This window comes from Pan paniscus, chromosome 16 (assembly GCF_029289425.2).
Source record: "Pan paniscus chromosome 16, NHGRI_mPanPan1-v2.0_pri, whole genome shotgun sequence".
Lineage (NCBI taxonomy): Eukaryota > Metazoa > Chordata > Mammalia > Primates > Hominidae > Pan > Pan paniscus.
This window is the reverse complement of record NC_073265.2, coordinates 61995669-62015886: the sequence shown is the minus strand read 5'-3', so window position 1 is coordinate 62015886 and position 20218 is coordinate 61995669. Positions and strand designations below refer to the sequence as shown.

The window sequence follows — 20218 nt, the reverse complement described above, 5'->3', positions numbered from 1 at the left end:
TATTAACGCGAGGTTCGTCCGCTTCTTCACAATCTGTCCGTTTCGTTTTACTGCGAAAGCAAATGTGTTCCCATCCCTCTATTTGGGGATACGATTAGAGTTCCGGGAAGGGGGTGCAGCGCCCGGACTGGCACAACCGCCGTTGTCCCACCTCCTCCAGGGCGGCAACACCGCAGTGCCAGGCCTGGGACTGAGGCGTGGGGTCCGCCCCGGCTCCGTCCTGGCGCCGCCCGTCGCCCCGCCCCTTGGGGGGGCCCCGTGGCGCACCCTTGTGACGTAGCGCTTGTGTCGACATCGGCGCGCGCCGAGCCCGGAAGAGGCGCGGGCTAGGAAAGGAGTTGGTTCGCGCAGGTGCGGCGCCTGGGTCCCCATGGCGCTGTGGCGCGGCTCCGCGTACGCGGGCTTCCTGGCGCTGGCCGTGGGCTGCGTCTTCCTGCTGGAGCCAGAGCTGCCAGGCTCGGCGCTGCGCTCTCTCTGGAGCTCGCTGTGTCTGGGGCCCGCGCCTGCGCCCCCGGGACCCGTCTCCCCCGAGGGCCGGTTGGCGGCAGCCTGGGACGCGCTTATCGTGCGGCCAGTCCGGCGCTGGCGCCGCGTGGCAGTGGGGTGAGTGCCAACGGGGCCTGGGTCTCTGAGCCTCCGAGGTCGGCCTTGGAGGTCGGGCGGAGCCGCGCAGAAACAGGGCTTCTCAGAGGTCCCCGGGAGGCGCTGCTGTCCGCGCTGGCCCCTTGGCGAGAAGTGTCGGACGTCTGAGTGGAACCCGGTTCGTCACCGCTGCTCTTTCCACTCGGCTGGCCTCTGCGCCTTTCTCTCATCCCGGTAGGACCAGCCCTAACAGCTTCTTGCTAATCCCGCTTTGTCTGACACCTTTCTCCGAGCCTTCTTCCTCGTTCCAACTTTTAGCCCCTTTTCTTCTGGCGACTGTTGTTTTGCAATCAAAGATACTTGACCTTACCCACTATGACAACACTCTTCTTCCTCTTTCTTCTGAACTTCTTGAAGACGCGTGATCTCTGCCTTTACCCACTTTCTTTCGAAACGCCGTGTAGTCTAGAAACCACACGACTGTACTGCAACTCCTCTCAGATTTGCCTTTTTGAATCTTCATTAGCTACTCTGCAGCCTTCCACGCATTGAACACGCCCTTCTCCGTGAAACTCTTTTCTTCCCCTGACTTCAGTGACACTGCATATTTAAGGTTCTTCCAAATGACACTACCTCCTTTCTTTGTACTTTTCTTTGGGAATGTAATTATTCCCTTTATAGTATTGATACTGTAAACACTAACTTTAGTCCCTGTCTCAGTTCGATTTGACTTTCTTGCCATAATCTCAGAGTTATGTATAACCACCACATAAAAGCAGGCCCTCTACCATGTAGCTCACTACTTTCTGTGGAGTGTTGGGGCCGGGAGGGGTAAAGTAGAGCAAACTTGTCCTGAAGATTAAATGACATCATTCATGTAATCTCTCTAGCATAGTGCCTGCTTTAAAAAGCATTCGATATTAGCTATAATTTTGGGTTTTTTTTTTTTTTTTTTTTTTTTGGGACAGAGGGTCTCTCTGTCGCCTAGGCTGGAGTGCAGTGGTGCAGTCACTGCTCACTGCAGCCTCGAACTCCCGAGCTCAAGAGATCCTTCTGCCTCAGCCTCTGGAGTAGCTGGGACGACAGGCAAGCACCACCACGCCCAGCCAATTTTTTATTTATTTTATTTTTTTTAGTAGAGTCGAGTTCTTGCTATATTGCCCAGGCTGGTCTCGAACTCCTGAGCTCAAGCCAGCCTCCCATCTTGGCCTCCCAAAGTGCTGGGATTAAATTGTCCTTCCTTGCTTTATGCACGTTCATTCAGCAGATATTCACCAACTACATGGTTAGTGTCAGGTCTGTGCTAGATTCTTAAGATACAGAGATGGGTGAAGCAAGGCCCCTGTCTCACTTGTTGGAAACATATTATTGTATCAGTCATTTGGGCTGCTAGAACAGAATACCACAAATTAGGTGGATTAAACAACAAATCTGTTTTCTCATGGATCTGGAGGCTGATAGTCCAAGATCAAGGTGCTGGCAGGATTGGCTTCCGATGTGGCCTCTCTTCCTAGCTTGCAGCCAGCTGGCTTTTCAGTTAGTCTGCGCATGTACACTCCTGGTGCCTCTTATTCTTCTTATATGGACACTAGGTCCTTTTGGAATAGGGCTCACCCGTATGACCTTATTTAACCTTAACTACTTCCTTAAAGGCCCTACGTCCAAATATAGTCACATTGGGAATTAGGGTTTCAGCATATGAATTGGTGGGGGGGTGGACAATTCAGTCCGTAACAATTATGGTTAGAAGAGGAACAACCCACGAGGACCAGGCAGAAGCCTTAATGCCTTTTACGACCTAACCTTAGAAGCACATAGGAACTCTTCTACCAGAGTCACAGGTCCACCTGGTTTTAAGGGAGGGGACATAGAACAAACCTTGATGGGAGGAGCATCAGTATCACATTGTGAAAAGAACATTTGGAATGGGGCATCTTATTGCGACCATCTTGGAAAATATATTTTACTGCAGTGACTTTCATAGGACAGACACTAAATAAATGAGATTTCTTCAAGCCAAAGTGGGAACAGGTCCACCTAGGCAAGAGAACCAAATGTGAAAAAGTACATGGTTTGTTTGGGAACAGGTCGGCCTTGTTTTGGAGCGAGAATCTTATGGTAGAGGGTTGTAAAGAGATGATGCTGAGAACGAAGGGTTGGACCAGATTGTGAAGGGCCTTTTATGGGGAAGCCATAAAGGTTCGTAAGTAGTTAACTGATGACAAGTTCTTTGTTGAGAATTGGTGGGAATGTGAAGGGTGGATTTTGAGCAGTGGTTCTAAACTGTTTCACTGCTTCTCATCATTTATTACCCAAAGAGGATTTTTAGCCCAAAGATAGGGGGATATAGGAGGGATGAGGGGGAGCAGGTGTAGTACTAGTATCAGAATCTTATTTTGAGGTTGTAGTTTGACTTCTCTAGAGACACACTCATATTCACACTCTCTGTCACACAGACACACTCAAAATGCAATTTAATGTGATTCATAAGGAGGAATATCTTGACATCCTGACACTGGTTTAACAGGCCGTTGTAGGGTTTGTGTAAAGGGAGAAAGGAGCCCGAACCAAACTTGGCAATGATGTAGAAGAGGTGAGATTTGAGAGATAACCTGAATAATAGGTTGGATGTGGTGGAGTAAAGAAAGGCAGTCAAAAACGACAGGTTTTTAATATTGGATATCTTGTTTAGTTTTTGTTTTCTGTTTGAGACAGCATCTCACTCTGTCACCCAGGCTGGCGTGTGCAGTGGCATGTTCAAGCTCACTATGGCCTTGACCTGTCATGCTCAGTGTCCCAAGTAGCTGGAACTGCAGGCATGTACCACCACACCTGGCTAATTTTTGTATTCTTGGTAGGGACAGGATTTGCCAAGTTGCTCAGGCTGGTCTTCAACTACTGGGATCAGGCCTTGGCCTCCCATCTTGGCCTCTGAAAGTGCTGGAATTACAGGTGTGATTCCACACCCAGCCCAGTATTAAATATCTTATAACAACTAATACGGTTAGGCTTTGTGTCCCCTCTCAAATCTCATCTTGAATTGTAATCCCCATAAGCTAATCAAGGGAGAGACCAGGTGGAGGTAATTGAATCATGGGGGCGGTTCCCCCATTCTGTTCTCCTGATAGTGAGTTCGTTCTCATGAGATCCTTTGGTTTTATAAGGGGCTCTTCCCTGCTATTCACTCGGCACGGCTCCTTCCTGACACCTTAAGAAGAAGGTGCCTTGCTTCCCCTTCACCTTCTACCATGAATGTAAGTTTCCTGAGGCCTTCCCAGCCATGCTGAACTGTAAGTCAATGAAACCTCTTTCCTTTATAAATTACCCAGTCCCAGGCAATTCATTATAGCATTATGAAAATTGACTAATGCAACAACTTTATGAGGGAGGCAGATAACAGATATTGTCACCGAGTCTTCACACATTGATTTATTTGCCCAAGATCTTGTAGCTATCAAGTGCCAGAGGAGCAATTGAAGCCTGGTCTTTCCCATTTCTGGTTCCTTGTTGATGCCATGTTGTTGCCATTAAGAGAGATTTAAGAAAAACAAGTTTCAGAAGGTAAATTGGATTTCAGAGGAGGAGAAATGTACATACATTGTTATGGGATTTCAGATGAAGCTTCTCTGTCAGCTACTGAAAATGAGAAGCTGGTTTTTAGGAATATATTGAGAAACAGGATTGCAAATTTTGGAGACACTGGCACTTAGGTTGAAGCCAGAGACTGGATAGGATCACCCAGGAAGAGAAGAAGAGGAGAAGGTAAAAATGGTAAAGGTGGAATTCTGGGAGGCACTAGCCCGTAAATGCTAGTGCATTAAGGGGCTGGTGAAAAGGGGTCAAAGAAATAAAGGATAGGAGGAGTTTTAAGGCGTTTCTAGGAAACTTCCCCTGCTTCTAAGCAAACTCTGGTACCTATTCATTGGTTTAAAAATGATGAAACCCGGCAGGCATGGTGGCTCACGCCTGTAATCCCAGCACTTTGGGAGGCTGAGGTGGGTGGATCACCTGAGGTCAGGAGTTCGAGACCAGCTTGACCAACATGGAGAAACCCCGTCTCTACTAAAAATACAAAAATTAGTCGGGCGTGGTGGTGCATTTCTGTAATCCCAGCTTCTCAGAAGGCTGAGGCAGGAGAATCGCTTCAACCCAGGAGGCAGAGGTTGCGGTGAGCCGAGATCACGCCATTGCATTCCAGCCTGGGCAACAAGAGTGAGACTCCATCTCAAAAAAAAAAAAAAAAAAAAAAAAAACCCTCATGCTAATATTTATTGCCCCTGGAACTGGCTTCACCCTGAACCTTGAAATATATCTTGGTCTTCTCCCCTGTATGAATTCTCCATTCTAGCTAGATAATTCTTTATTGTATCCAAACACAAGGTTAATCCCTTCGTGTACAACTTTGCTTGTGTATACTTCTACGTGGGTTTCAGTAGCAGATAAATCTGGGTTTGAATTTCAGCTCCGCCTGTCTGTGGCCTTTGGAATGTTAGTTAATCCACGGCCTCACTCTTCTCAGCTGAAAGCAGTGATGACTAATTAGCGATCTTACCGCATTTTGCAAATAGGTTTAATCTATCTGAAAATGCCTGCCTAGCATGGGGTGCTTCTTAAAGATCAGCCGCCTTTCTTCTGTCTAGATGCAGGAGCTAGGGTTCAGCACAGGGACCACTGCCCTAGCCTTTTTTCCCCCGCCTCTTTACAGTTCTATGTCTTAACAATTACGATTAGCTCTTATAACAGCTGATGCACATAATGTAAAGCTAGAGAAAACCTTAGAAAACATTTTACAGGTGATGAAACAGAAGGGAGGAGATAGGAAACATCGTCTTTGCCTTAGAGGCACTTATGGTCTAGAAGGGAGAACTGTGCCCTCTTTGCCAGCCCCCCAACCCATTTTGACATTCAGCATCTGTTGTCTTGACCTATTTTCTAGTTGTTTCATCTGTGTTTTCTCCAAAATCACAGTCATCTAATATACATTTTTTACTGAAGTGTGAGCTTCTGCTTGCATGTCAGATGAGCATAATTTTGTCTTCTGATTCTTTAACTGTGTCTCCCTTTATTTCCCCTTGACAATACAGCACCTTAGGTAATATGCTTTTTACATTTTGGGATGCTATTGAGTTGAGAAAGTGCAGAGAAAGATTCTTATTCTGGTTAAAGTATTATAAAACAGAACAAGAAAGTACATGTAAAGTACTTGTTTGGCATCTGGCATGTAGTAGATGTTCAGTGTTTTTTTGAGACAGGGTCTTGCTCTCTCACCCAGGCTGAAGAGCAGTGGTGCCATCTTGGTTCACTGCAACCTCTGCCTCCCAGGCTCAAGTGATCCTCCTGCCTCAGCTTCCTGAGTAGCTGGGGCTACAGGTGTGCACCACCACACCTGGGTAATTTTTGTATTTTTTGTAGAGACGGGGTCTTGCTATATTGCTCAGGCTGGTCTGGAACTCCTAGGCTCAAGTGATCCACCCGCCTTGGCCTCCCAAAGTGCTGGGGTTACAAGTGTGAGCCACCGTGCTCAGCCTGGTTTTTTTTAATTATAAAAAGTTATCAAGTAAACCGTGAACCAGTCTGAAAAACTGGTTATTTTCCCCCAGTATTCCTGGTATGATTAGGTGAGGGATGGAAAATGTTCCATGATAGTGATATTTTGTAACTCAAAATTAGTTCTGTTGGGTTTTGCCTTGTGTTACAAAATATACTGAACAGCTTTCCCCATTCTCATTTTAAGGAGTCAGACTGTTTAAAATCTCAGCAGTACTAGATATGGAGAGTGGGGTGTTTATAGTTTTGTTTTGTTTTGTTTTTGAGATGGAGTCTCGCTCTGTTGTCCAGGCTGGAGTACCATGGCACGATCTCGGCTCATTGCAACCTCCACCTCCCGGGTTCATGCGATTCTCCTGCCTCAGCCTCCCAAGTAGCTGGGATTACAGGTGTCCACCACCACGCCCAGCTAATTTTTGTATTTTCATTAGAGACGGAGTTTCACCATCTTGGCCAGGCTGGTCTCGAACTCCTGACCTCATGATCCACCTGCCTCGGTCTCCCAAAGTGCTGGGATTACAGGCTTGAGGGAGTTTATAGTTTTTGAAGTAGTTATTTTCAAAGACAGGTTTCCCTCCATTTCTGAACCTTTACTCTTCAGACTCGGGACCCAAATCCATTTGGATACAATTTTTTTAGACTGGGCTGTCTGGAGGAAATGGTATCCCTCCTTACTCAAGCCCTCATTGTCTGAAACTTAGGAACCTACTGGCGTCTGAGAGCTACAGATACTTGTATTCCTGTTGATTCTACCTACCAATCTAATGTTGCATTCGTTAGAAATAAAGGGCACCATGTCTGAGGTAAAATTGAGACCAGTTTGCAAGGTGTGTTTGGTTTCTTAACATTGAAGGTTGTGAAAGGAAAGATTTTAAACATATCTTTAAGCAACTGCCACGTGCATGTCCAGAATGGCCCCTTCTGTGTGTGTCATGGAGAAGTTCTGGCTTATATTTTCAGTGTTTCTTTACTATAAATCATCCCTCTTTTAAAGAGAAGGGCCAAATACAGTAGCTAGATGTTTTATGCACTGAAAGGCATAGTAACTCTTAGGTTGTGCTTCTCCAGTTGACCAGAGTCATTATGTGTGTCTTGAACAAGAAACTGAGTATTTAAATGCTATTTGATAGGCAAAACTCCTTTCAAAACATGAATCCCTAGGGGAAGAATTAATAAAAAGGACCCTTATAATGAGGATGCTCTCTTTGTGTCTTGAGGGAGGATGTCTCTTCCTTGCCCTTGTAAATCTTCCTTAAGTGATGTAAATAATATCTAGTCTGCATACAAACCTTTTTAAAGTTATGTCATTTAAAAAATTCTAAAAGGAATACAAGCATGTTAAAAGTAGAAATATACCTGGTAAAATTCCTCTTCATCCCAGTCTCATTCCTCTTCATTTTTGAAAGAGACTAAAAGGGAAATACAACTATGTATTTTACACCAAAATCTCATCCATTGGGACATTTTTATTAATGAGTTTACCTTGTGGTTTCAGAGCTGCTCAGAATTAACTCTGAAGCCCAGTCACCCATATCACTAGGGGCGGTCTCAGTTGGCCAGCTGGGAGCTGCCTGTGTGGTAATCCAACCTCACTGGCCAGAATGACATCCCAATAGGCAGAGGCAGGAATAAAGATGACCATGATAGGGGTAGGGGCGGGAAGACCTCATCTAGCTACCTTAATTATTTGAACGTTCTCTTTAAAAGAGGGATGACTTAGCAAAGAAACCCTGAAAATGAAAGACAGACTTTCTCCATACACACATAGGAGAGGTCATGCCAGACAACCTTAGTACAAGTTGAGCATCCAAAATGCTCTGAAATCCAAAACTTTGGGGCACTGATATGATGCCACTGATGTATATTAAGTACTTATATGTGAAAATTCCACCCACATGTAAGGAATAGAAACTTTATTTCATGCACAAAAGTATTTAAAACATTGTATAAAGTTACCTTCAGGCTGTATGTATAAAGTATATATGAAATGTGTTTGGACTTGGGTTGCATTCCCAAGATATCTCATGTATATGTAAATATTCCAAAATCGGAAACACTTCTGATCTCAAGCACTTCAGATAGGGGATTCAACCTGTACTTTATAAATTCCATCGAGACAACCAGGAGTGGCAGGTCTTTAACGTTCATGGGTCAGTCCTGTGAACACTGGCCAAAGGGTGAGTTCTTAAAATGCTGCAGGTGTGCCTAAGTCTATAAAACACCACTAAATTCTAAGAGGCAGGGTTTCAGCTGGGAGTACTCAGGCATTTAGGAATTTATTGTATCTTACCATCCTCATTTGTCTTTAGAGGGAAGATGCCTGATACCTAGCCTTTGACTGAAACACATGTTTTGCTTACTCTGCGCCAGTTGCTGTCCTAAGTATACATTCACTTATTTAATCTTAACCATAGCTCTATGAGTTAAATGCTCATATTATTGCCATTTTGTGGATGAGGAAACCGAGGCACAGAGAAATTAGTGACTTGCCCAAGTCACACAGCCAGCATGAATCCTGTTTGGCTCTGCCAGCGTTTTCTCAGAAATGTTACATTTTTGTTACAGTAGCTTTGTTCTGAAATGCTAAGCACATATCTTCTCACTTTGTAACTAGTGTAAAAGTTTGCCAAATTATTGAAGAGTCCTGTGTTCTGATGCTAATACATATGTCCAGTTAAAGTAATTTTTCTCCTGCCGTGTGCCGTTTACTTTCCAATTCAGGTTTCAGATCTACTTCCCGTTTTTCTGTTGAATAAGGTTCTGAGAAACATTTTCCTTTTGTTAAATGCAAAATGGCTACTTGGTGCTGCTGCTGCTTTCACACAGTTTTTTTCCTCCTTCTAGAGTCAATGCATGTGTTGATGTGGTGCTCTCAGGGGTGAAGCTCTTGCAGGCACTTGGCCTTAGTCCTGGGAATGGGAAAGATCACAGCATTCTGCATTCAAGGAATGATCTGGAAGAAGCCTTCATTCACTTCATGGGGAAGGGAGCAGCTGCTGAGCGCTTCTTCAGTGATAAGGAAACTTTTCACGACATTGCCCAGGTTGCGTCAGAGTTCCCAGGAGCCCAGGTCTGTTTGGTTCAGCAATAGTAAATTAAGGGTGGAAAAAGATGCCTTTTTCATATGGTTCCTAGAAGCAAGCAAGCAACTTTTCATTCCAGTTTGAAGAGGAGGGGAGCAAAATCACCCCTGGTTGAAAACTGTGGGTCTAGGTTGATGGTTCTCAGACTTGAGCATGTGTCAGAATCATTTGGAGAGGCTGTTGAAACACAGATTTCTGGGCCTACTACCAGAGTTCAGATTCAGTAGATGTGGGATGGGACCCAAGAATTTACCTTTCCAGCGAGTTTCCTGGTTGATCCTGTAGGTCTGAGAACCTCCTTTTGAGAACCACTGGTCTGCAAGGTGTAGAACCTGTCGAAGTTAGAACCTTAGTGGTTTCCAAGCTCACCTGGTGATTATATACAAAGCCCTGCATGGTCCAGGCACTTCCTGGAGGTTCATGTGGAATAAGAGGCAGTGCTGGGGCTGGAGACCCAACCATGGCTCTTCCTACCTCACCCCAGTATGCCTGCTCCTGCATGTACCCTCATGCCTCTTGAGGCTGAGTTTTGGTTGGTTGGTTATCTCCCGTGTCTTGCCCCCACCCCATTCTTCCTCCTCATTTAAACCTCCCTTTGGCTGGGCACCCAGTCTGGTTTGGTAGTTCTAGCCAGGGAAGCTCTTAATGCCATTTTTAATTGGCACCTTTCACAGGCAAACCTTTGTGACTACTTTTATTTTGATGACTTAAGATTTTAGGCCGGGCACAGTGGCTCGCACCTGTAATCCCAGCACTTTGGGAGGCTGAGGCAGGTGGATTGCTTGAGCCCAGGAGTTTGAGACCAGCCTGGGCAACATGGTGAAACCCTGTCTCTACAAAAAATACAAAAAATTAGCTGGGCATGGTGGCATGTGCCTGTGGGAGGATCACCTGAGCCCGGGAGGTCAAGGCTGCAGTGAACCATGACCGTGCCACTGCACTCCAGTCTGGGCAACAGGGTGTGACCCTGTCTCAAAAAAATTTTAAAAATAATAAGTTTTTTGTCTTCGAAGCTGCCTATTTGAACATTAGAAATGGACATAGGCATTACCTAGCTGAGTTTCTAAAGGTGACAGCAAGTTAAGATTTCAGTTATTATCATTTTGACAACTGGGATCAGTAGTGAGATTCTTATCTCTTATGAGAGAATCTCGATAGTTCTAACATGATGAGTTCACTGCTCAAAAGTCTTTATGATTATGGAATTTAAACCACCAGTTTGATTTCTCTTCTCTCTTGATTCTGCCTTTATTTCTTGATGAAAAAATTTTTTACAGCAACTTGATCTAGCTTTGTGATGGTCCAGGTTATTTCTTAACATTGTAAAACCCCTTTCACTAGGGGAGTGCCTTTTCATACTTCCTTATAGTTTAAGGCAGGTTGATAAACATTATGTGAAAATTCTGAAATCCGCTTTGTAGATATCTTACTATTTTCCCAAGATTTTTTTTTAGTAAATTCTAACTGTCATGGTTGAATAAAACATTAAGGCTGACATGTTAAAGGGCCAAATTTCAGCCTACATATCACAGAAAGTTTTAAATTATCTCTAAAAAGCTATTACTGTCCCACCTGAATTCAGAGGTTAGTCAGCACAAAATTGGGATAAGAGTGATGTCTACCATCTAGAATTGTTTACTCCAGCCTTGTCCAGTCTGCAGCCCAGGATGCCTTTGAATGTGGTCCAACACAAATTCATAAACTTTCTTAAAACATTATGAGATTTAACCTCCCCCCCACCCTTTTTTTTTAATAGCTCATCAGCTGTCGTTATTGTTAGTGTATTTTATGTGTGACCCAAGACAATTCTTCCAGTGTGGCCTAGGGCGGCCAAAAGATTGGACACCCCTGGTTTAGTCTATGCCTCTGCGTGGGCTGAGGACTAGGAAGCTGGGATAGTAGCATTCCACCCAGGTAACACTATCAGGCTTTTCAACTTTTATAATAGAACAGCAGCCTTAGCTGTTATGTGTTAGATTTCCAAGGCACATGGATCCATCCTTAGCAACATGGAACACCAACCTTGAATTATTTGTTCTCCGGGTCCTCAGCTGAGAGATGTGGTGTTTAAGGGAAAGTACTGTCCTATATTAGGGGCCCATTATCTTTAGAATTTACTCCCAGGAAAACTTTTATATTTCCCAACACATCAGTGTGTTTCTTCGTTTCTCAAAATTTAGCAACAAACATTTACTGAACACTTAAGAAGAAGACAGTCCCTGCCCCGAAGGACCTAGTTGTGTACCCAGATGATAGTAGCCCAAGCAGACAAGAGCTGCATTAGAGGTTTGTTCAGGTTATAGGGGTAGGAAGAGATCTGTAATCCTATCTGGTGAGGGCAGTTGTGAAGGCTGAGATGTCAGTGGGGTGTAAGGGGAACAGAGAAGGCATTACAGAAGAGGTGACACTGCAGCTGATTCTTGGAAAGTGATCAGGGTTTTACCTAGTATATGAGAAGGGGAGGGTGTCCTAATGGAAGGAAACAGCATGTGCCAAAGGCACAGAGACAGGGGAAGGCCGACTTGGAGAGCTGTAAGCAGGGTGTGGAAGGGAAGGGCAGGAGATGAAGGTGGTAAGGAAAACATGGGTTAGATAAAGGCCATATGTGCCTCACTCAGGAGTTAGATTTTAGTTCATTATAGTATCTACTGAATGATTTTCCACAGGATAGTGAAATTTTTCTTCATTTTAGAAGGACTATAATGTAGACGATAAGCCCTGTCCACACTTTTCCTGTTTCCTGTGTCTCTTCTGGCTGTCTGTAAGCTCAGAGCTGAATCTGATCAACAGTTAAAGCAATCAGACTCATTTTCATGGTTGTCCTATTTATTTTCTTCACCTTCTTACTCACTTTCTATTTCTGTGTTGCATTCACTTCATCTGTGTGTCCTTTGATGTAAAATCACCTCAAAATGTTTTTGGGAAAATGGACTATAAATTAATTTTTAAAATAAAAAATGATTAAACTTGGGTGATATCGTTGTGTTAAAATACTGTCTAAAAGCCTTGAACTCTCTTACAGCACTATGTAGGAGGAAATGCAGCTTTAATTGGACAGAAATTTGCAGCCAACTCAGATTTAAAGGTAGGTCAAGTTTTTAGATTAAAACCTATGCCTTTCCCTAGTGTTTCAATAATTTTAGGAGCAAGAATGAGTATCTATTCCTTGATTCAACTTATGGATCACCTACTATGTACCAGACCCTGGGTCTTTTGTTAGGAAGCAGTAATAGTAGGAGATAGTAGTAACTAATACTTCCTGAGTGTTTACTCTGTGCCTGACATTGTCTTTAGTGCTTTGCATAGATTATCTAATCCTTGCAACAAACCCTGTAAGGCTAGTCGGTACTGCCATTGTTCTTCCTTTCTGCATGAGAAAACTTGAGGCACACAGAGGTTCACAACTGATCAGTAATGGAATGAGAAATTTAACCCAGGCAGTCTGACCCAATAACCCATGTTCTTAGGCACCATATCATGTAATAGTTAGGAGCACGTGGGCCTTGAGACTAAGGATTATACAAGTCATGAGAGAAAACACGGTTGGCCGTGTTGGTGAGCCTCGATCCAGAGTGCCAAAAAATAAAAGCCACTAGATGAGAGTCAGTAGGGGAGTGTCTTCAAGACTTAAATTGTTTGGTTTAAGTAGAATTAAAAATTGTTGCCATGTTCACAGTAACACCTGAGTAAGAAGTTTCTCTTGCTATGAGTAGAATAGGCCTGAAGGGGGAGGCCAACAAGAAAGTTATCGCTGTTTTCCTGTATAATGATTAAGGTTTGGATTAGAGCAGCCAGAGAGGAGAAACATGTATCTAAAACCTACTACAATACATGGGGAACAAAGAAGAGATTTATCAAAGATGATTCTGGAGTAAATAACCTTGATCAGTGCAGAATGGTTGTGGCCGCTAACACTAGAAAACAGACTGTGAACAGTCTTCTAGTTTTGGGGGACCAGCCTAAAATTAGAAATGTGAGTCAGAGTGGTGGAACCAGAAGCCAGAGATGAACTCAGAAATACGGATAGGTCATCAGCAGTTTCAGGGAAAAATTCATATGGAGCCACACTATACACCTGGAGATAGATGTGCTTTCAGTTTAGAGAGGATATTAAAATGTGAACATTCATATTTTAATAGGAATCAAAGTTCTCATGAAATATTAGGGTAGAAAATACTTTTAGGAAAGAATAATAAAAAGAAAATATAGACTTTTGCAGTCATTATGTTTATAAATTGTAATTAACTCCCAAATAGAGAAGACTAGAAATTCCAGGGCTGACCTTTGGAAATATTACCAGCTAATGGGTGGAAGAAAAGGAGAGTGATCATAAGCCCTTTAGAGAGAGCCCAGGCCATTCCCATCAGAATCCCAGGAGTTTTCATGGTTTCCTAAGAAGCCACCCTCCTGATCCTGAGAAATAATTCTGCCCTCTGGGAAGACAATACCCTGGACGGTCATGGCTGAGTACAAGATTGACCTTTCAGTATTGACCTCCCCTGGGACCAGCATTTGCTCTTGGTCTCTGGAGTAGCTGGTCCTGGGACCAGTCTGATTGGAAGGCATTCTAATAAAACAGGTCTGGCTTTGGTAGGAGACTGAGGAAAGAGAAGCATTCTGTTACTCAATCCTCACAACAGTCTTAGGATTTCAAAGACAGAGGTCTAGAGAGGCTAAGTAAGGTGCCCAGGGGCACCTGGCTAGTAAATGATAGAGTCAGGATTCAAGTGTCAGGCTCTGCCTTTACTTCACCCTGTATGCACTCTCAAAGAGACTCAGTTTAACTTTCTGAAATGCTTCTCAACATGGACTGAGAGATCATCTGAGAACTACAGAGATTAAGAACTAGGTATTTTCCAGAGGTGGTAATTATAGCTGGCACTTCCTTCTATAGTTTTTTACCATATACCAGGCACTGTTTTAAGTTAGGTGCTTTAAATGTGTATGAACCAATTTAAATCTTCATAGGGCCCTATAAGGGAAGTCTTTTTATTATCCCCATTTTGCCGATAGGAAAAATGAGGCATGGAGAAGTTAAAACTGGTGAAAATCACATACCTGATAATGGGTAGAGCGGGAATTGAACCCAAGTAGTCAAGCTTCAGAATCCATTCTCCCCATAGCCGTGCTATATTGCATCTTTGAAATAGACGCTGGTGAATATAGTAAAGGCAGGTTTAGTGGAATGATAGAATAGAAGCCAAATTTCAGGAGAGGAACCGTGCCTTTAAAAAATATACTTGTGTAATCCCAGCACTTTGGGAGGCCGAGGCAGGCGGATTACCTGAGGTCAGGAGTTCAAGACCAGCCTGGCCAACATGGTGAAACCCTGTCTTAGCTAAAAATACAAAGAATTAGCTGGGCATGGTGGCAGGCGCTTGTAGTCCCAACTACTCAGGAGGCTGAGGCAAGAGAATCACTTGAACCCGGGAGGCGGAGGTTGCAGTGAGCCGAGATTGCGCCACTGCACTCCAGCCTGGGCGACAGAGCAAGACTCCAGCTCAAAAAAATATATACTTGTGGAATTAGGCAAGAATTAGGAATAGTTATTTTATTTTGTCAAATGCTGCTTTTGTCAAATTCCGCATTTACTGAGGTTATTGTGTGGTTTTTTGTTTTTTAGTTTGATATATGGTAATTATATTGACTTTCACATATTAAACCAACCTTGCATCTCTAGGATAAAGCTTACTTTGTTCTGATGTATTCATTATCCTTTTCATATATTCAGTTTACTAAAATTGTGTTTAAAATTTTTACATCAATGCCCAAGAATAATATTGGTCTGTATTTTTCTTTTCTTGTAATGTCTGTGGTTTTGCTGTCACGGCAATACTGGCCTTGTAGAATAAGTTGGAAAGTGTTTCCCCCTCTTCAATTTTTTTTTTTTTTGAGAGACAGGATCTGGCTTTGTCACCCAGGCTGGAGTGCAGTGGCATGATCTCAGCTCACTGCAACCTCTGCCTCCTGGGCTCAAGCCATCCTCCCACCTCAGCCGAGTTCCTGAGTATTTAGGATTGCAGACACGTCACCACAGCCAGCTAATTATTTTGTATTTTTTGTAGAATTGAGGTTTCACCATGTTGCCAGGCTAGTCTCAACTCCCGACCTCAAGCAATCCACCTGCCTTAGCCTCCCAAAGTGCTGGGATTACAGGTGTGAGCCACCACACCTATCTTCTCTTCAATTTTTTTTTTTTTTTTTTCTTAAGATGGAGTCTCACTCTGCCCAGACTGGAGTGCAGTGGTGGCGATCTCAGCTCACTGCAATGTCCGTCTCTCAGGTTCAAGTGATTCTCATGCCTCAGCCTCCCGAGTAGCTGGGACTACAGGTGTGTGCCACCATGCCCAGCTAATTTTTGTATTTTTTAGTAGAGAGGGAGTTTCACTGTGTTGGCCAGGCTCGTCTCCAACTTCTGATCTCAAGTAATCCACCTGCCTCAGCCTTCCATAGTGCTGGGATTCATCCACCACACCTGGCCCTTTCTTCAATTTTTAAAACAGAGTTAGTGTCGAATTGGTATTGTATCTTCCTTAAATGTTTATAGAATTTAAGCCTTCTAGTGAAGCCTTCTAGGCCCAGGGTTTTCTATGTAGGAAGATTTTAAATAACTGATTTCTTTAATAGATATAGGGAAATCCAGATTTTCCTTTTTTTTTTTTTAAATGAGCTTTAGTAGTTTGTATCTTTCAAGGAATTTGTTTCATCTAAGTTGTTGGATTTATTGGCATAAAGTTAATTATGGTATTCTATTATTCCTTTAAGATCTCTACAATTTGTAATGATGTTTTCCTTCTCATTCCTGATATTGGTCATTTGTATCTTCTTTTTTTTCCTGATCAGCTTGGCTAGAGGTTTATAAATTTTATTGCTCTTTTTAATAAGTAATTAGCTTTTGGTGAATTTATTTTTCTCTGTTTTTCTATTTTCATTGGATTTTGCTTGCTTCAGATTTAACTTGCTCTTTTTTTAGTTTCTTAAGGTGAGAAGCTACAGTCATTGATTTGAGACCTTTCCTGTTTTCTCATATAGGGGTTTAGTGCTATAAATTTCCCCTTAAGTACTGCTTTAGCTACATCCCAAAGATTTTGATGCATTATTTTTATTTTCCTTCATTTCAAAATACTAATATCCCTTTGATTTATTGAGATGTGCCATTTAATAGCCCATTCATGGACTACTTAGAGGTATGTTATTTAGTTCCTAAATATTTGGGGATTTTCCAGATGTCTTTCTGTTACTGATTTCTATTTCAATTCCAGTATGGTCAGAAAATATGCTTTCTATGACCTGAATCCTACTAAGTTTTTGAGACCTTTTTTATGGTGCAGAATATGGTCTATCTTGGTGAGGTTCTGTGTGTACTTGAAAGCTTCAAGAATATACATAAGCCTTTCTGTTGTTGGGTCGAGTGTTCTGTAAATGTCAATTAGATGAAGTTGATTGATAGTGTTGTTCAAGTCTTCTATATTCTTATTGGTTTTTTTTTTTTTTTTTGTCTATTTGATCTGTCAGTTATTAAGAGGTATGTTGACGTCTCCAACTGTAATTTTGGATACTTGTCTATTTCCTTTATAGTTCTGTAACTTTTTGCTTTATGTATTTTGAAACTCTTATTAGGTACATAAATGTTTAGGATTGTTACATCTCTTTAATGAATTAATTCCTTTATCATTACTAGGGATAAATAAAATCATTTCATAATATTCTTTGCTCTGAAATCTATTTTGACTGAAATAGCCATTCCAGCTTTCATTTGATTAGTATTGGCATGGTGTATCTTTTTCTATCCTTGTGCTTTTAATCTATTTGCATCTTTTTACCTTAAAGTGTATTTTTTATAGACAGCATATAGTTGGGGCTTGCTTTTTAATCCACTTTGACAATCTCTGCCTTTTAATCGGAGTGTTTAGACCATTTACATCTAATGTGATTATTGATATATCAGGTTAGGTTTAAATCTGACATCTTGCTATTTGTTTGCTGTTTGTCCCATCTCTATCTTTGTCCCTCTTTTTCTGTACTCTTTTGGATTATTTTCTATGATTTCATTTTATCTTCTCTGACTTTATTAGGTATAATTCTTTTTTTCTTAGTGGTTGCATTAGGGTTTATACTGTACATCTTTAGCTTATCACAGTCTACTTTCAAGTGATAACAGGCATACCTCAGAGATACTACATGTTTGGTTCTAGACGACTGCAATAAAACAAATACTGCAATAAAATGAAACACATGAATTTTGTTTCCCAGTTCATTAAAAGGTATGTTTACACTGTACTGTCATCAAGTAAGTGTGCAGTACCATTATGTCTGAAAAAAAGTGTACACAATTTTAGAGTGCTTGGTTGCCAAAAAATGTTAACAATCATCTGAGCTTTCAGATGGTCATAATCTTTTTGCTGGCAGAGTGTTTTGCCTTGATGTTGATGGCTGCTGGCTGATCAGGGTGGTGGCTGAAGCTTGGGGTGGCTGTGGCAATTTCTTAAAACAACAATGAAGTTTGCCACATCAGTTAACTCTTCCTTTCACAAAAGATTTCTCTGTAGCATGTGATGCTGTTTGATAGCATTTTACCCACAGTGGAACTTCATTCAAAATTGGAATCAGGCCAGGTACAGTGGCTCACACCTGTAATTCCAGCACTTTGGGAAAATGAGGCAAGAGGATCACTTGAGCCTGGGCAACATAGCGAGACCCCATCTCTACAAAAAAAATTTTTTTTAATTAGCTAGGCATGGTGGCACATGCTTATAGTCTCAGCTGCTTGGGAAGCTGAGGCAGGAAGATCTCTTAAGCCTAGGAGTTTGAGGCTACTGTACTGTGAGCTATGATTGTGCCACTGCACTCTAGCTTGGGTGGTGGAGCAAATTCATATCTCTAAAAATGAAAAATTAAAAAACTTTTAAAAATTGGAGTCAGTCCTCTCAAACCTTCCTGCTATTTGTCATTATCAACTGTGTATGTAATACTCTAAATCTTTTGTTGTCGTTTCAACAATATTCATAACATCTTTACTAGAAGTAGATTCCATCTCAGCCACTTTCTTTGCTCATCCATAAGAAGCAACTCTTTATCCATTCAAGTTTTATCATGAAGAATACAATAATTCAGTCACATCTTCAGGCTCCACTTCTAATTCTAGTTCTCTGGCTGTTTTCACCACATCTGCAGTTACTGCAGTTTACTGAAGTCTTGAATCTCAAAGGCGTCCAAGAGGGTTAGAATCAATCTCTTTGAAACTCCTGTTAATGTTGATATGCTGACTTGCTCCTATGAATCATAAATGTTCTTAATGGCATTTAGAATGGTAAATTCTTTCCAGAAGTTTTCAGTTTACTTTGCCCAGATCCATCAGAGGAGTTATTATCTATGGCAGCTATAGCCTTATGAAATGTATTTCTTAAATAATAGACTTGACAAAATTCCAGCCAGGTGCAGTGGCTCACGCCTGTAATCCCAGCACTTTGGGAGGCCGAGGTGGGCAGATCACTTGAGGCCGGGAGTTTGAGACCAGTCTGGCCAATGTGGTTAAAACCCCGTCTCTACTAAAAATACAAAAACTAGCCGGGTGTGGTGGTGCACACCTGTAATCCCAGCTACTCAGGAGGCTCAGGCACAAGAATCGCTTGAACCCAGGAGGTGGAGATTGCAGTGGGCTGAGATCATGCCACTCACTATACTCCAGCCTGGGTGACAGAGCCAGACTGTCTCAAAAAAAAAAAAAAAAGTCAAAATAACTTCTTAATTTATGGGTTGCAGAATGGATGTTGCATTAGCAGGTGTGAAAACATCATCCTTCTCCATATACATTTCCATCAGAGCTCTTGGGCGACTAGGTATACTGTCAATGAGCAGTGATACTTTAAACTTTTTTTTTTTTTTTTTTCTGAGCAGTAGTTCTGAACAGTGGGCTTAAAATACCTATTAAACTGTAAACAGGTAGGCTGTCATTCAGGCTTTGTTATATATATAGAACACAGGCAGAGTAGATTTAGCATCATACTTAAGGATCCTAGGATTTTTCAGAATGGTCAGTCAGCATTGGCTTCAACTTAGTCACCAGCTGTGTTAGCCCCAAAAAGAGAGTCAGTTTGTTCTTTGAAGCTTTGAAGGTAGGCATTGACTTCTACTCCCTAGCTCTGAAAGTCCTAGATGGCATCTTCTTACAATAATTTTACGTACTTCTCCAGCATTACCCTCCAACAGAAGGCTGTTTTGTATACATCGAACCTGTTGTTTAGTGTAGCCATGTTCATCAGTGATCTTAGCTAGATCTTTTGGATAACTTGCTGCAGCTTCTACATCAGCACTTGCTGCCTCACCTTGCATTTTTATGTTGTGGAGACAGCTTCTTTCCTTAAACCTCATGAACCAACCTCTGCTAGCTTCTGACTTTTCTTTTGCAGCTTCCTCACCTCTCTCAGCCTTCATAGAATTGGAGCGAGTTAGGACATTGCTCTGGATTAGGCTTTGGCTTAAGGGAATGTTGTAGCTTGTTTGATCTGCTATCCAGACCATTCAAACTTTCTCCATGTCAGCAATAAGGCTGTTTTGCTTTCCTTTTGTTGCTGTTTTTTGTTCCTGTTTTGTTTTGCTTTCTTACATTCGTATGTTCACTAGAGTAGCACTTTTAATTTCCTTCAAGGACTTTTTGCATTCACAACTTGGCTAACAGCATAAGAGGCTTTACTCAGCTTTCTACATGCCTTCCTCGCTAAGCTTAATCATTTCTAGCTTTTGATTTAAAGTTAGAGATGTGTGATTCTTCCATTCACTTGAACACATAGAGGCCATTGTAGGGTTATTAACTGGCCTAATTTCAATATTGTTATGTCTCAGGAAATTAGTGAGGCCCAAGGAGAGGGCGAGAGATGGGAACAGCCAGTCCATGGAGCGGTCAGAACACATAAAATATTTATTGATTAAGTTAACTGTCTTATGTGGGAATGATCTGTGGTGTCCCAAAACAGTTATAATAGTAGCATCAAAGATCACTGATCACC

The 20218-nt window shown here is 42.2% G+C and overlaps 1 protein-coding gene across 4 annotated transcripts in view; it reads left to right on the top strand.

Annotated features, from left to right (window-relative positions):
* The first annotated feature begins 268 nt into the window (after nt 1-268).
* The window catches only part of ADPGK (ADP dependent glucokinase), a 32442-nt gene continuing 12492 nt past the window's right edge, over nt 269-20218 (top strand). The window contains exons 1-3 of one of the 4 annotated variants that reach the window (XM_003818567.6): nt 269-603; nt 8974-9199; nt 12235-12297. In XM_003818567.6, the coding sequence (XP_003818615.1) occupies nt 371-603; nt 8974-9199; nt 12235-12297 (522 nt within the window). In that variant the 5' untranslated portion in view covers nt 269-370. The other 3 variants (XM_008971902.4, XM_034939089.2, XM_034939092.2) reach the window with 3 other exon arrangements.